This window comes from Coptis chinensis, chromosome 1 (genome assembly GCF_015680905.1).
Source record: "Coptis chinensis isolate HL-2020 chromosome 1, ASM1568090v1, whole genome shotgun sequence".
NCBI classification, from domain to species: Eukaryota; Viridiplantae; Streptophyta; class Magnoliopsida; order Ranunculales; family Ranunculaceae; genus Coptis; species Coptis chinensis.
In genome coordinates, this window is record NC_141456.1 from 12,622,021 (window position 1) to 12,637,771 (window position 15,751).

Consider the following 15,751-nt stretch of genomic DNA (forward strand, 5'->3'; position numbering starts at 1 on the left):
GGTCGTCAGCGGTGCCTAGGTTCACTCTTTCTTTTTCTGCCACTGGAGGTGTTACAGCGGATGGTGGAGCGCTGCTTGGTAGTTTGCTCTCAAGGGGGTCTTGAACGTGCTCTGGGCTAGTCTGGCTAGCAGTTGGGGTCTGAACGACTTGAGCATCAGCGTTGATGGGGGCATCCCCGAAGCTGTGGATACAGCACTGGAGGTATGGACTCTGGTGGTACGGCCGTTGTTGGCACGTGTGTTGGCCCACCACAATCCGAAGCGATTCTTGACACTCTAGTCGATGGGGCGGCTGATTTTGTATCAATGCTGGGTAGCTTTGCTTGTGCAGGAATGAGTCGGGGAGCGACTGCAGGTATTGGCTTGCTGGAGCCCCCAGCGTTCTGCTTGGCAGGTCGAGTCTGGACTCCGGCCACTAAATCATGTGCCATTGTGTAACTGGTGGGCTCGTGTATGATGGGTGTCAGTCCATCGGCAGTCTCACTGGTTGATACTATCTGGTTACAGTGATACGCTTCAAGCTGATTGCTTCTAAGCTCCATCATTCCCCTAGGTCCTGGGAAACGTAGAACTTGATGCAATGTTGATGGGACTGCTTGCATCTGATGGATCCAGCGTCGCCCTAGTATGGCATTGTAGGACGACTTAATGTCGAGAACGCGAAAACCGTGGTATTACGGGTAATCTTATCCTCGAGATCCCACCGATCTTGGTAAGATAATGTCACCAATGGGGTCGGCTCGGAGCCATTGAACCCGTAAAAGGGGGATTGGGTCTACGAACGGACTTGGGGAGGTTCATCTCTTGCATGGTGTGGTAAAATAAGATGTCGCAGAACTGCCGGGTCGATCAGACGCCGCTTTGATCGCCCGGTCGCTGATTTTGACATGAACAACCAATCGTCATTATTATGAGGAAGGCGGACTTTGCTTAAGTCGGCCTCTGTGAAAAATGATATCGCTGTGGCTGCGACCTGAACCCAGCGGGCTGCCTGTGAAGTAAAATGATAGACTTCAAGAGCCTACCCGACGCGTCTTTTCTCTCGAAGAGGTCACGGAATCGTCCGAAAGGTAATCACATGAATAGTGCGGGCATTGTCACGATCGGACGAGTGCTGCCTTCTCTCGTGACGAGAACGATCACGGGAGCATCCTCTACTGTGAGGACGAGCCTGTACCCCTTGGTGGTGACGGTGAGGTGGAGATCGACTACGTACACGACGAGCCATCAACTTGTGACGCAGGTCGCCATCAGGAATTCTAGTGTATTGTTTGATATGACCATCTTCCACCAGGTCTTGGAGATAATGCTTGAGCCCCCAGCATGCATCAGTTTCATGGCACTTTGCTTTGTGAAATGCACAAAAAGGCTTGCCAGGTCGATCTGCGGGCTGCCTGATGTTTGGCCGGAAAAATGGGGCGTTTAATCTTATCCAAGTATGTGGATCGGGAACGTGTCGGGGACAAATAACTCTCTCTGTTTATCTGGTCGTGCACGAGCTGCTGGTGCAAGCGACCTGGCGCGCTTCTTGACCCGTGGGGTACGATCCGAGACTTCAGCGACCTCGTGGTTCTCTGCTAAACCATGGAGTTTTAAAGTTTCCTGCAACTTGATGTACTTGTCCACGCGAGCGTAGAGCTCGGACAATGTCTCTGGGCGTTCCTTCATCAACGACCTAGCGAGGTCGGTGTTTCGCACTCGGCAAGCATTGGAAAAGGCCAGTGTGGCGAAAGATTCTTTCAAGCCACTTTCCATGCACAGTAGTTCGGCCTTGAACCGTCCTAGGAATTCACGAATAGTTTCGTCCTCCTTGAATGATAATTGAAACAGAGAATCAAGATCTGCCTTCTTCCGCCTGTTGTGGACGTACTGGCTGGCGAACAAATCAGTAAGCTGTTCGAAGGTGTTTATAGAATCAGACTCCAGTGAAAAGAACCAATCGAGAGCGCCATCCTTGAGGCTGGCTGGAAATAATCTGCAGTGGAGATAATCAAACTCGGGTGAGCTGTAAAGTGCCAAACTCTGAATATAGCGAGCCACATGCTGACCAGGGCATGTGCTGCCGTCGTACATGGGAAAGCGTGGCTGGATAAAGTCGTGTGGAGAGGATTTACTGAGGACCTCTGCGGTGAACGGAGATGCGCGATACGTCTTAAGCATCTTGTGCACAACTGCGGTCGAATCCTTCTTCGCGGTCGGTGCGGCCAATCCTTTGGGATAACTTCGTTAATCTGGCGATTAACGTCATTGATCTTTGTGCTTTCGGCTCCGTTGCCGACTTGTTGTTGCTGGTAACTATCCACCTGAGCACGTAAAGTAGCATTTTCCTCCCTGAGCAAGGAAATGCTCTCATTCGTTATTCCCAACTGGTGGGCAAGGTTCTGAACTTGATCTTCTATGCTAACCATGCTTCGTGGGCTGGAGAGTTAGAGATGGATGAACGGAGCTAAAGTGGCTCTCCAGTAATCGAAACCACAGACGGCGCCAATGTAAAGGAGGGTTTTGATCTTCTCCTAATTACAACAAGGAAGAACGGGAGGGGTTTGGATTTTGGATGTGACCGAGGTCGCTATGAGCGAACTGCCTACGTATCTTCTCTCATTTTTCCTTTTCTTGGGGAGAGAAGAATCAGGTCTGACGTAGTTCCAGTAGGTGGTATTTATAGATTTCGGGAGAGGAGATCCTTCCGACCGTGTACTCTTTTGTGCAAATGTAGGGGTGGAGATCGCGGATGAGTGTTGAATTGGATTTTGGATATGCCCTGTTTTGATTGGGGGTAGATGCGGTAGTCCCTATTTCCCGGTGATGAGATTACCACTAAGATCTTGGCAATCATTACACCTGGTGGGGTGTGTTTCTATCCGAAGCGTTACGATCCGGAAAAGTGTTAAATCTTGAGATATCTTCGTTCGCACCACCTACTCGAGCCGCTCGCAGGTCGGTCTTGGAGGTCGATATCTTCAGTTCGCTTATGCTCCTCGCGAGTGCGATGCCCTATGAGGATATCGCTCCCCTACAACATCCTCTTTAGCTACCGCAGCTACTTACCCTTTGGGACAAGTTGTTTTCTCTTTATCGGCCATAACAGAGAATTGAAGCTGAAAGTATAATACGCTTTGAAGAGATTGGATCGGAATATATTTGATTTTGAGAACTTGCTTGAACAACTATTTTGAAGCTCTCGACCTGAGTCTTCTTTCCTCCATGCTTCTTCTCTATATACACGCTCGAATGTCACTGTGTTCATTTGAATAGGAAACTTTCACAGCTGGAATGTTGTTGTCGTATTGCCAATAATAGAGTGGTATACTTTCTAGTCTTTAAAGGAGTACTCACTTTAACCATCTTCGTGTCTTTACCAGATTTCCAGAAAATTAGACTTCTTTGAGAGCATCATCAACGCGTTGTTATTTTGATTTTCAATGTGACAGTTGACAATTTTTATAGCAATTTCCGTCACCAACGCTTTGTCAAACGATTGTTTCTATTTTAAGAATTGTCCAAAGTGGAGCCAAATTGGTTAAGAAAATAGAAATGGTTCGCACGATAAAACTAGACCCGTCCAAGATTACGCACAGGAAAACTAGACCCGTCCAAGAGTAGAAATGTGTGCACGGTTCTACTTTAGCCGTCCAGCATTTTTTTTGTTTTTTTTTTAATAAAAATTTAAAACGGTTCGATTTTGTACCGTTGGAATTAACGGCTATATTAACGACTATATTTAGTTCCGTTGGACTGGGCCTATATATATTCCATATATGCTTAACTCATTTTTCACTAATTCACTTCATCTTCTTCTTTCTTCTTTTATTCTTCACCAAAATCACAAAATGTCTTCACAAAGATCTAGAGGTAGAGGAAATAGAGGTGGTAGAAATAGTGAAAACCAAAACCAAGAAAACAGCCAACATACCTATGTTCAAGGCCGTTCAAAAAATTTCACAACTGTTGAAGATGAAATTTTATGTCATAGTTGGATTTTTATTTCAGAAGATGCAGTTGTTGGAACGGGCCAAAATAGGCATGTTTTTTTTTGAGAAAATTGCTGATGAAATGAACAAGCGTATGAGCCAGCTTGGTCATGCAAGGCAACCACGAACTGGTGGATCGGTTCAAGCGCGTTTTCACATCATCCAACATGCGGTAAGTTTATTTCAAGGTTATTATGATCAACAATTGAGAATGAATGCTAGTGGTACTAATGCGGATGATACAATGTCACGAGCTCGTACTATATTTTTAACTGTTCAAAAGGAACATTTTAAATTTGAGCATTGTTATTGGATTTTAATTTTAAGTCCAAAATGGAATCATTTATATCAAGCTAGAAGTGATAGTAGTTCAAAAAAACAAAGAACCACTTCTAATAGTGATGTTAGTGGTGGCATCATTGGTGGATCAACCGCTAACAATATTGGAATAGCCAATATTTCGTTAGATGAAGAAAGTCAACCATCGAGGGAAGTTCCCGGATCAGAAAAATGGCCAAAGGGAAGAAAGTTTAAGAAAAGAGATGCTGATGAAGTTGCACACCAAATGGCACAAACTCTGGAGGAGGTCAGAGACAATCAACTTACAACTGCAAAATATCTGCAAGAACAAACAAAGCTAAAACGACAAATGTTCCTCTCAATGAAAAAGGAAAAAGAAGACGAAATATTGAGGCTTGAAGCACAGAAAGAACAAGATATCATGATGCTTGATCTAAGCAAGTTTAGCGGTATTCAACTGACATTTTGGGAAGTTAAGCAAGCAGCTATCTATCGTAAGTGGGTTGAACAAGAACAAGGTATTCCTGCTGCTCCTGCTATTCCTAATTATCCAACCCCTCCTAGTCCATACATTCCAACCCCTCCTAGTCCAAACATTCCAACCCATTATTCTCAACAGTTTGGGTCTTTTTCTTCTTCTGGATCAACAAACAGTGCTAGTCAGTCTTGTGGTACGCAACCACGCTCTCCCAATCCATTTCTGAGGGATGAAAATGAAGAATATGAAGATGATGATTTTTAGTTATAACGTTTTTAATTCCAAGTATGTTGTAACGTTTTTAATTCCAAATATGTTGTAACGTTTTTAATTTCAAGTATGTTGTAACGTTTTAAATTCCAATTATATTGTAACGTTTTTAATTTCAAGTATGTTGTAACGTTTTTAATTTCAAGTATGTGCAAATCTTATTCAACAAATCACAATCTTATTTAAACAAAACAAACTTGATAAAATTACACTTAACAGAAAATACAGAAAGCACCAAAACTTGATGAAAGTACAGTTAACAGAAAATTCAACTAAGACAAATCAAACTTAAACAAACATGATGAAAGTACAGTTAATAGAAAATACATAAAGCACACTTAAAAAACACAGTTAACAAACTTAAACAAACTTATTAGTTGTTCCTTTGGTTGTGGCGTGCACCATAACGTGCCCAATGATGTTCAACCAGATCATTCTTCAATTGTTGATTAGTAGCTCCACAACGAATACTTAATGTCCTGGCTACCATGTTTTGCACAAACAGATGGTCATTACTCTGCATCTCAACTTCATGCCGCAACCGTTCATCTGAAGGTGGTTTCCACTTTGGAAGTTGTACATTACGTTCATTCTCAACATTCATGTTGTGAAGTATAATACATGTCTTCATTATATGGGATAGAGCTCCTCTGTCCCCATCGACGAAAGCAGAGCCCGCTAACAATTGCAAATCTAGCACAGAAAAACCAAAAACCACATTCCACATCTTTACGAAATGCTTCTTGCGCTTTTGCAAAATTAGTATCCATAGGAGTAGCGGGGAGATGGGATTGTTTGAATCGATGTAGCCCATGGTCGATATATTCCATCGCCAAGGTAGTAGCCCATATTGTAAGGATTGTTATTAACTTGATAAACACAAGCTGGAGCTGTTCCTCTGACTAAATTATCAAATAAATGAGAATTATCTAACACATTAAGATCATTACACGATCCAGCCATTCCAAAGTATGCGTGCCAAAACCATAGCTCTTGGTCTACAACTGCTTCCAAAATCACAGTCGCTTTTCTAGCATGGCCCAAATGAGTTCCATGCCACACAATTGGACAATTTTTTCCATACCCAGTGCATACAGTCTAAACTACCCAACATACCTGGCCAACCGCGTTCTTCACTTACTACAAGCAAACGTGTTACATCTTCTTCCGTTGGGCTTCTCAGGTATTGTTCTTCAAAACAGTTGACAACTGCACTGCAGAAATGATGAAGTGATTCTCGGGCCGTACTCTCAGCAAGTTTTATCCAGTGATCCATTGAATCAGCTGGACAACCATAAGCAAACATCTATATTGCGGTATTGTCATTTTACCAAACCCGAAACCCCAGGCAAACCAAGAGCATCACAAGAAGGCTTAAAATATGGATCAAAATTAGTGACAACTTCCAATATATTGTTAAAAAGTGGTTTTCTCATACGAAACCTACGATGAAACTTACTTGCTTTATAAGTTGGTCTATCAGCAAAATAATCAGCCACCAACCGTTCATGCGCACCAACACGATCGCGGTTAGTGTATTCTCTACTATCAACAGATCCACCCCATTTTGGTACAGATAAAGCGTTGAAAGCCGGAATCATTGACACCACTACAACTGCATCACTTTGCATTTGTTGAACGATTATGGTATTTTCATCATCATCGTCGAAAATTAGTTCACTTACTCTTTCGCACCAATTGCTATTATGACTACTAGAACCCATGACAAAATATAAAAAGTTTGATTGATGAGAGGAGATGAAGAAATTATGGATGCTTCAACTGTGATTCATCTGTGATATGTAACGTAGAAAGTGGAGGGAAACAATGGGCGCGAAAATGGATTGGCGCCATAAAAATGGGGGGAATTGATGGACGGGACAACTTGTGCCATTTATAAAAGAATCCAAGGGACAACTTTAGCCGTGCGAAATGGAAACAAGAATTTTTCTTATTGGTACTTGATTCATTTTTTACTTTTTTGATTTCCTAAAAACACTGATGTGTCACAATTGCAAATAGCAATGCGTTGATGATGCTCTGAGTATGTTGTAATAACATATCCTTTTTATGTTGCTAAATGCGACGGCCAAACTTGAAGCTTTAGAGCATCTTTTAGTAGTGAAACCAAAAAAACACTAAAATTTTGAACCAAACCAAACACTAAACCAAAAAAACATAAACCATCTTTAGGAGCAACATCAAATTTTCGACAGCAAATGACGCGGTTTTGGATAAACCGCGCCATATAGTCTACGCGGTTTTCCCAAAACCGTGCCACTAAAGCCCATCTGACACACGATTTTCCAAAAACCGTGTGGTGTTCTTAACACTGCGTGCTATTTCTATATAAAGATGACCAAAACCGCACAGTTCAATCACTTTTAACTTTTCTCTCAATTATAAACTCTCTCCTTAGTAAAAAAAATAACAAAAACCTACCTAAACTCTTGAAATTTTATATGGATCATTTTGAATCTTTTGACGGTGATGACGATGTGTATTGGCAGTACACAAACGACATTGGCGATCAAGTAGAGGTAGAATAACCCGAGGAAGTACAAGAAGGTGGGAGAGAAGAAGCCGAAAATGTCATGCCGACTGATAGACATCCCTATGTACTTGAGTATCAAATGAACGACTTCGATTGACAATTTAATCCCGGTGAAGCACTTGATATGCAAGTTGTGTCTTCTACACGTGATACAAAACACTTCTCGAGTGCTGTGGCTAATTCTCAGGTAATTAATTAGTTTTGATTAAATATTTTGAATATTATGCATTAATTAGTTGAGTTTGATCAATTAATTAATTATCTTATATGCATTTTTTTTTCTTCTTAATATCAGCAAGTTATTGACTATCAAGTTAGATCGGTTTTACTTGGTGTTAGAGAGTGGTGAAAGGTTATTAAGAGTTTGGATGAGTTTGTACATATTAGAGATAGTATTATGTGTACACCTTTGGGTCTTTTGGTTTATGTAGATTATGAGAAGGCTAATTGGGCAGTGGTCATAGCTTTAGTTGAAAGATGGTGGAATACAACTGATATATTTCATTTTTCTTGTGCAAAGTTAGGGTTCACACTACTAGACTTCACCATGATTTCTGGGTTGAGTATCGTTATAGGCCAACCGATACCTTTTAATACAAATTATGAGAATATTGGTAGTATGCTTATAAGTTTTCCTCGCTTAGATGCGGATGCTTATGATTCTTCTGGTATTAAGTTATCTCATATTAAGACTGCATATATGGAACCCCTCTTGGATCCTGATACACGAGCGGAATTAGCTTTGACTGTTCTACCTGGTAGTGAGGGTGTTGATGTGTATGTTAGGGCTTTTTTTTATGTTTTTTTATTGGGCATGTTCTGTTTCCAAATGGTCATTCTACATTACAACTTGGATATTATGCTTATGTTTCTGATTTGCATAATATGAGAGATTATGACCTTGGTAGCTCAATATATGTCATATTAATATCGGCGTTAGATAAATCTTCACAGACATTCGGAAGTAGAAGTCCTCAGATTGCAGGATTCACAGGACTTTTAGAGATTTGGTTTTATGAGTATTTTCGTTGTCTTTCTCCTAACATAGACATTATTGCTGATACTCGCCCTAGATTTGCTAGTTGGTCAAGGCCTCACTTGACTCGTAACAGTGGGCAGATTAGAAATAATGTCTGTATGGCTCATGCTTAGATTGATATTAGATCATTGTCATCTATTGAGTGGATACCTTGGCGTTTGTCTACTGCCTTTGATGATCCAGTTGTGCAGCATGCTTGTGTGTTGTCACGTCACAGAGTTGTTTTTGTCGCATCGTGGATCGTAAGGTTTGAATACTTGTGGCGGCGGATGTTGGAGACGGATGACCGGCGTTATGGAGTTCCATGTGCTCCCATACCAGATGTTAGTGATGCTAAGTCGTGGAGTAGAACTCAAGTTCATGAAGTTCATGCCAGTTGTGGTCCTTGGCCAGATGCGTCTTCTTTTGTTGTTGAGTAGACTGCTGATCAGTATTATAGATGGTGGAACCGTGTCTCCATGGGTTCGTTGTTGCCCCCTGTTGGTCAGGCTAGCAACTTCGAGTTTGTAGGCCTAGAAGGGATGAGACGTGAGCTACGTATTCCTCATCTACCACAGCCTGTTTACAACCCACAACCTCTGAATGCATATCATCCAAATTCACCGTAATGCGCGGTAATCTTCAAATGTTTGTCGGTGTGTGGACTGATGGGGAGGCTACTTACATTTCCATTCCCCGAGGTGCCTCGTGCTTTCGTTGCCATGAGTTAGAACCGCAGATTGATCAGTATACCACGGAGAGTTTAGTTATTTTATTTTTCTTATTCATTATATATATATAATATGTACTCGCAATGTATTTTCTTGGATTTTCAAGCTGAGGTTCGGAAAAGATATGAGAACCAGATTTGTATGTTTGATGGGATGAGGACTGTCATGTATCATTATAGCCAAGAAAGAGAGGAGGCATATTCTCAAACATATCAGCAATCCCAACGTGCATATGACGAGACTCAAAAAACGTATGAGGATATTCAGCAGGTGTACACGCAACAACATCAGGGATATGAGGAACTTCAAGCTGAGATAGTTAACCTTCGTGCAGACAGAGAAGATCTTGGTTCTCAGGTTAGAAACTTAGAGGAGCAGCTTCGGAACATCCAAATAGAGAGAGGAGAGGCATCGAGTGGTAAAGGGTGTAAGAAGATAGCTAAATAAATTTTATGTAATATGATAGGTTTTGGATCATTTTGGATATTGGATCATAATCATAGATTTTAGATCATTTTGGATATTGGATCATTTTTATCGTTTTGTATATATAATCATAATCATAGGTTTTGGATCATTTTTATCATTTTGGATACATAATCTGATAATCATAATCATTTTATCATTTTTAGATACAATTGCACAATTCCTAATTTCTTCAATTACACAATTCTTAATTTCTTAACTTTTATGTATAGTTCCTAATTTTTAGAAAAAACGCATGCGGTGTTGGCAAAACCGCGCCAATAGAAACCCAATCCCAGGCAGTGTTGGCAAAACCGCGCCATACAAACCCACTTAGCAGCCCAAGCCCATGCGGTGTTAGAAAAACAGCGTGGTAAAAACTGCGTGAGATATTTGATACAACACCAAAGCTGGAACCAAATTTTGGCCGATTTGGTGTTTTGTTTGGTGTTTTTTTGGTGTTTTCATCAACATGTGACTCTCCTGAAGATGAAAAAACACCAAATTGTTAGAAATTTGGTGTTTGATGCTAGAAAAGTATCACTCCTACTCTTATCAAACATACCAGTAGGCTAGTAGGCCGCACTCAAAGTTTGGTCATTATGTAGGTGAAAAATAGTGGAAGCGTGTCATTAGTTATTACTGATTGATTAGATCTGAGTCTTCTTCATCTTAACTTTTAGGAAAACTTCCCTTTGAAATATATGTCCTAACCAAGATTTTCTGATTGATTTATTTCTATTTCCCATTCGAAGTTGGCACTAATTTTCTCGAAGGAACACTCCATGACTCTACTCTAACAAGAAAAGGAAGCTTTGTTTATTTTCTCATCAAGATTTCAGCTGATGGGAACTTCTTCCTTGAAAGTCTACTAACTTGCACTTAGGAATTTAATTTTCAGGCAACAAATTTTTAATCAAATACACAATAGAAGCGGATATATTGCCAACTTAAAGCGATGCCGATCTTCAACTAGTTAGAACGGACTATCACTTTCTCCTAATGATAGTAAACGTACAACATGATATATTTCTTGTGCAAGTAAAGACACACCGAATAATATTTTGACAGGGTCGCCATGAAGGGAAGTCTTATTTTGGTGATAGATAAAGCCATGTTTTGCAAGTTTAACGGAAATATGAATTTCAGCTACGCTAGCCTCTAACTTTTCTATTCAAAATAACTTAAAGGCTGCTACTGAAAATTTTCGTTCGCTGAACTGTACGTATTTGAATATTGTAGAGAAAAAAACGTATTTTTCTCTCTGGTGTGAAGGGCGTGACCCGCGCTCTATTTATGCCTGGACAAGGTGCGACCCGCGCTCATGCCTTTAGAAAACTCCAGTACTTTTTCTGCGACCAAAGCGCGACCTGCGCTCGACTTTGCCTGGTCGTGGGCGCGCCCCGCACTCCACCGTATTTCAACATGAAAAGACTGTTTCGGAAGTTTTTTCTGAAATAGTATAAATATAGGTTTTTTCTGTAGAAACCTAACTTAACTAAAACCAAGAAAGAGAGAGATTATAAGAGAGCAATTCTTTGTAAGTTGAGTGTTAATTCTTTGTGAGTGAATTGAGAGACTTGTAATATATTACTCCAGACATCTAGTAAAGCTTGGAACTCCCAATGTGGACGTAGGCAAATTGCCGAGCCACGATATATCTCGTCTTGTGGTTTGTTCTTCCTTTACATTAATTGTTTTACTTTATATGCTTGTTATTTGATATTGAGAAGTGTTGGGATATTGTTTAGATGGTGTTGAAGTTTTGTCTAGTGAGAATGATCGATCCTTGTGTAAGATTGATCTATTTGTTATGGGTAACGTTGTTTCCGCATTGTCCTATTCACAACAATTGGTATCAGAGCGTAGGTTTATGATCTAGGATTTTGAGTTTAGTGCTCGAAATTTGTGTAGACAAGGTGTTTGATTAAATTCCGAAGTGAAATTGTTTTTTGGGCTATTGTGTATAACTTGAAAGATGGCTCCCAAGATGTCAAACGCAAGGTTTGAAATAAAGCAATTTAATGGGAAGAATAATTTTGGGATTTGGCAAGTCCAAGTAAAGGACATCCTCATCCAACAAGGTTTGCACAAGGCTTTAAAGGGGATTAAATCTAAGGCGGTGAGTATCAGTAATGATGATTGGGAAGAGTTCGATCTTCAGGCTTGTTCATCAATCCGGTTATGTCTTGCTAATGAGGTCATGTATAGTGTGATGGGAGAAAATATTGTTGCCAGTATTTGGCTCAAACTAGAGTCTATGTATATGACCAAGAGCATGACAAACAAGATGTACCTTAAGAAGTGTCTTTATCGGTACATGATGGTGGATGGTTCAACGATGCAAGAGCACGTTAGTGAGTTCCGTCGACGCCTAGCGGATTATTTGAATGTGGGCATGAAGATGGATGATGAAGATCAAGCGGCATATTTAATATTCTCCTTGCCAGAAAGCTATGAGCATCTAATGACTACATTTATGAACAAAGAAGACGTTAATCTTGACGAAGTTCAAAGTGCACTTCTTTCTTATGAGTTGATGAAGAAGACACGTGTAGAGAATAGCATTGATGCAGGTCAGGGGCTAGTGGTAAGAGGAAGGTCATATGAAAAGGCTTCTACAAGCAATGAGAAGTCTAGGTCCAAGTCAAAGAAGCCTTTGACACATGTGAAGTGCTATAATTGCGATGAAAAGGGACATTATGCAAGTAATTGTCCTCACCCGAAGAAAGAGAACAAGAGAGATGGTAAGAAGAAAGGTAAGGCAAAAATTGAGGCAAGTTATGCTTCAGGCTCTGAAGGGGAGGAGTTGAGTCTCTGTGTGTCCACACAAGACTATATGGCCGAAAGGTGGATTCTTGATTTCGGATGTTCCTACCATATGTGCACGGATAGAAAGTGGTTTACTTCTTATGAGAGTATTAATGGTGGTTCCGTTTTGATGAGTAATGACGTTGCTTGTAAGACAGTAGGAATTGGAACTATACGGGTCAAGATGCATGATGGTATAGTGAGGACTTTAACTAATGTGAGGTATGTTTCTGAGCTAAAGAAAAACCTTATTTCTCTTGGTACCTTGGATTCCAAAGGCCACAAGTTTGTGGGCGAAGGTGGAGTCCTAAAGATTGTCAGTGGCTCTTTAACTGTTATGAAAGGTCAAAGACATGGAACCTTGTATACTTTGATGGGTAGTACGGTGATAGGCGATGTAGCAGTGGTTGCATGTAGTGATGATTCTGAGTGCACTAAGATGTGGCATATGCGACTAGGGCATATGAGTGAAAAGGGTTTGTCTGAGTTGTGCAAGCGAGGGTTCTTGAAGGACTTGAAGAAGCCAATTATGGGGTTTTGTGAGCATTACGTCTATGGGAAGCAGTGCAGAGTCAAGTTCAAGTCAAACAAGCACACGACAACAGGCATCCTTGACTATGTGCATATGGATGTTTGGGGACCCTCCAGAGTGGCTTCAAAGGGAGGTAACCGCTATTATGTCTCATTCATGTATGATCATACCAACTATGTGTGGGTGTATATGATAAAAATGAAAGATGAAGTGTTTGAGACATTTAAGAAATGGAAGGCAATGGTTGAGAATCGCACAGATAGGAAGGTAAAGGCACTACGGTCTAACAATGGTACTGAATATACCTATGGGCCTTTCTAAGAGTTTTGTGTGCAACAAGGAATTGTCAGACACTGGACAGTCAGGGGCACGCCTCAGTAGAATGGAATGGCAGAGAGGATGAATAGAACCTTGCTTGAAAGAGTGAGATGTTTGTTGTCTAATGCCAGTCTAGGCAAATAGTATTGGGCAGATGCAGTGTCCATGGCGTGTTACCTGTATAACAGCTATAGATTGTAAGACACCTTATGAGGTGTGGTCAGGTAACCCAGCTGATTATAGTATTTTGCGAGTGTTTGGATCGATTGCTTACTACCATATGAGGGAAAGCAAGTTAGATCCTAGAGCTAAGAAAACCATATTCTTAGGCTTCGCAAATGGGGTAAAGGGATACAGATTGTGGTGTCTAGAAGACCACAAGTTCCTGGTCAGCAGAGATGTTACCTTTGATGAGACTTCCGTGTTATCTTTCAGTAAGCCAGAAGGAGCTGGGCAGAATGGTGAGTCTATAGAAGTTCAAGCCACTAAGCTTGAGTTGTCTGATGCAGCAGATGACTGGTTGGTTCATGATGAGGTACCAAATTATGAAACCACACAGCAACAAGAAGAAGAGCATGAACATCCGCAACTTGTAGTGGCTGACCCTAGGCCAAAGAGACAAGTTAAAGAAGTGCACAAGTATGGGCACGAGAAGCCGGTGAAATACTATGGTCAGGTGGATTTAGTGGCATATGCACTGAATATCAAAGATGATGAGACAGATAGCTTCAAGGAAGCTGTTAGAGATGTTCATTATAGAGATTGGTTGGTTGTTATGCAAGAAAAGATGGAGTCTCTTGATATCTATCACACATGGGACCTAGTTTTATTGCCAAAGGGCAAAAGGACTATCGGCAGTAAATGGGTGTTCATAAAGAAAAAGGTCATTCCTGAGTTCGACAGTACTGGGTACAAGGCAAGAGTAGTAGCAAAGGGTTTTTCACAGAAAAAAGGAGTCGACTACAATGAGGTATTTTCCCCGGTGGTCAAACATACTTCCATTCGTGTGTTATTGAGTTTAGTTGCTCACTTCGACTTGGAGTTAGAGCAACTTGATGTTAAAACTGCTTTCTTGCATGGGGACTTGGAGGAAGAGATCTATATGAGACAACCTGAAGGGTTTGTTAGTTGTTGCTGAGAAAGAAGATCATGTATGTAAATTGAATCGATCACTGTATGGGTTAAAGCAATTGCCCAGGCAATGGTACAAGCACTTTGACACATTCATGATGCAACATGAGTACACCCGAAGTAAGTATGACTGTTGTGTTTACTTTCGTAGACTTTGTGGTAATGACTTTATCTATCTCCGGCTTTATGTGGATGACATGCTTATTACTTCCAAAAGCATGCATGGTGGAGATAGACAAGTTAAAATCTCAACTTAGCTCTGAGTTTAAGATGAAAGACTTAGGTGAAACCAAGAAGATACTGGACATGGAGATTGACAGAGATAGGAAGAAACGACGGATAGTTGTATCTCAGAAGAAATACCTTCAAAAAGTAATTTCTCGTTTTGGTATGGAGAATGCAAAGTCAGTTTTTACACCTTTGGCTGGGCATTTTAGGCTTTCAGCTAAGTTCTCTCCTAGTTCGGTGGAGGAACAAAAGTATATGGCTAATGTTCCTTATGCAAGTGTCATAGGCAGTTTGATGTATGCTATGGTGTGCACACACCCAGACATTTTACAGGCAGTTAGTGTTGTAAGCAAGTATATGGCAAATCCTCAAAAGTAGCATTGGGAGGCAGTGAAATGGGTACTAAGGTACTTGAAGGGTACCTTGGATGTGGGATTAGTTTATGGTAGAGGCACTTGTTATATCAGTGAGTATGTGGATTCAGATTATACAAGTGATCTAGATAGATGACGATTGACTACTGGTTATGTGTTTATGATGCATGGTGCACCGGTTAGTTGGAGGTCTATGCTACAGGCTACAGTTGCTCTATCTACTACTGAGGTAGAGTATATGGCAGTGGCAGTGGCAGGCAGTGAAAGAGGCATTATGGCTTCGAGGTCTTTTGGATGATATGAGTATTAAGCAAAATAGTGTTGCTTTGTATTGTGATAATCAAAGTGCTATTCATTTGGTGAAGAACCAGGTTCATCATGCTCGGACCAAGCATATTGATATCCGTTATCACTTTATACAGGATGTCGTTGAGGATGGTGATGTAGCACTTGAGAAAGTGGACACCCATGACAATCTTGCTGATATGTTGACAAAGGTTGTCACCGGAGTTAAGTTCCAACACTGCTTGGACTTGCTCCAAATCCTACATGCTTGAAAGAGCCCTTTGT

General features: G+C 40.9%; 1 protein-coding gene across 1 annotated transcript; it reads right to left on the reverse strand.

The window, feature by feature from the left end:
* Window positions 1-5,392: 5,392 nt before the first annotated feature.
* Window positions 5,393-6,325, reverse strand: LOC147522216 (uncharacterized). Its single transcript, XM_086567332.1, has 2 exons — window positions 6,136-6,325; window positions 5,393-5,712 (listed from the first exon to the last, which is right to left on the reverse strand). The coding sequence occupies exons 1-2, from the start codon at window positions 6,323-6,325 to the stop codon at window positions 5,393-5,395; spliced, it is 510 nt and encodes a 169-aa protein (XP_086423458.1).
* Between the last annotated feature and the right edge of the window lie 9,426 nt (window positions 6,326-15,751).

Coding starts and splice junctions, on each gene's coding strand:
- LOC147522216 (XM_086567332.1), bottom strand. CDS start 6,325: ATGTTTGCTTATGGTTGTCCAGCTGATTCAATGGATCACTGGATAAAA. Junction 5,713..6,135: donor TGAAGAACGCGGTTGGCCAG/GTATGTTGGGTA, acceptor TTTCTGTGCTAG/ATTTGCAATTGTTAGCGGGC.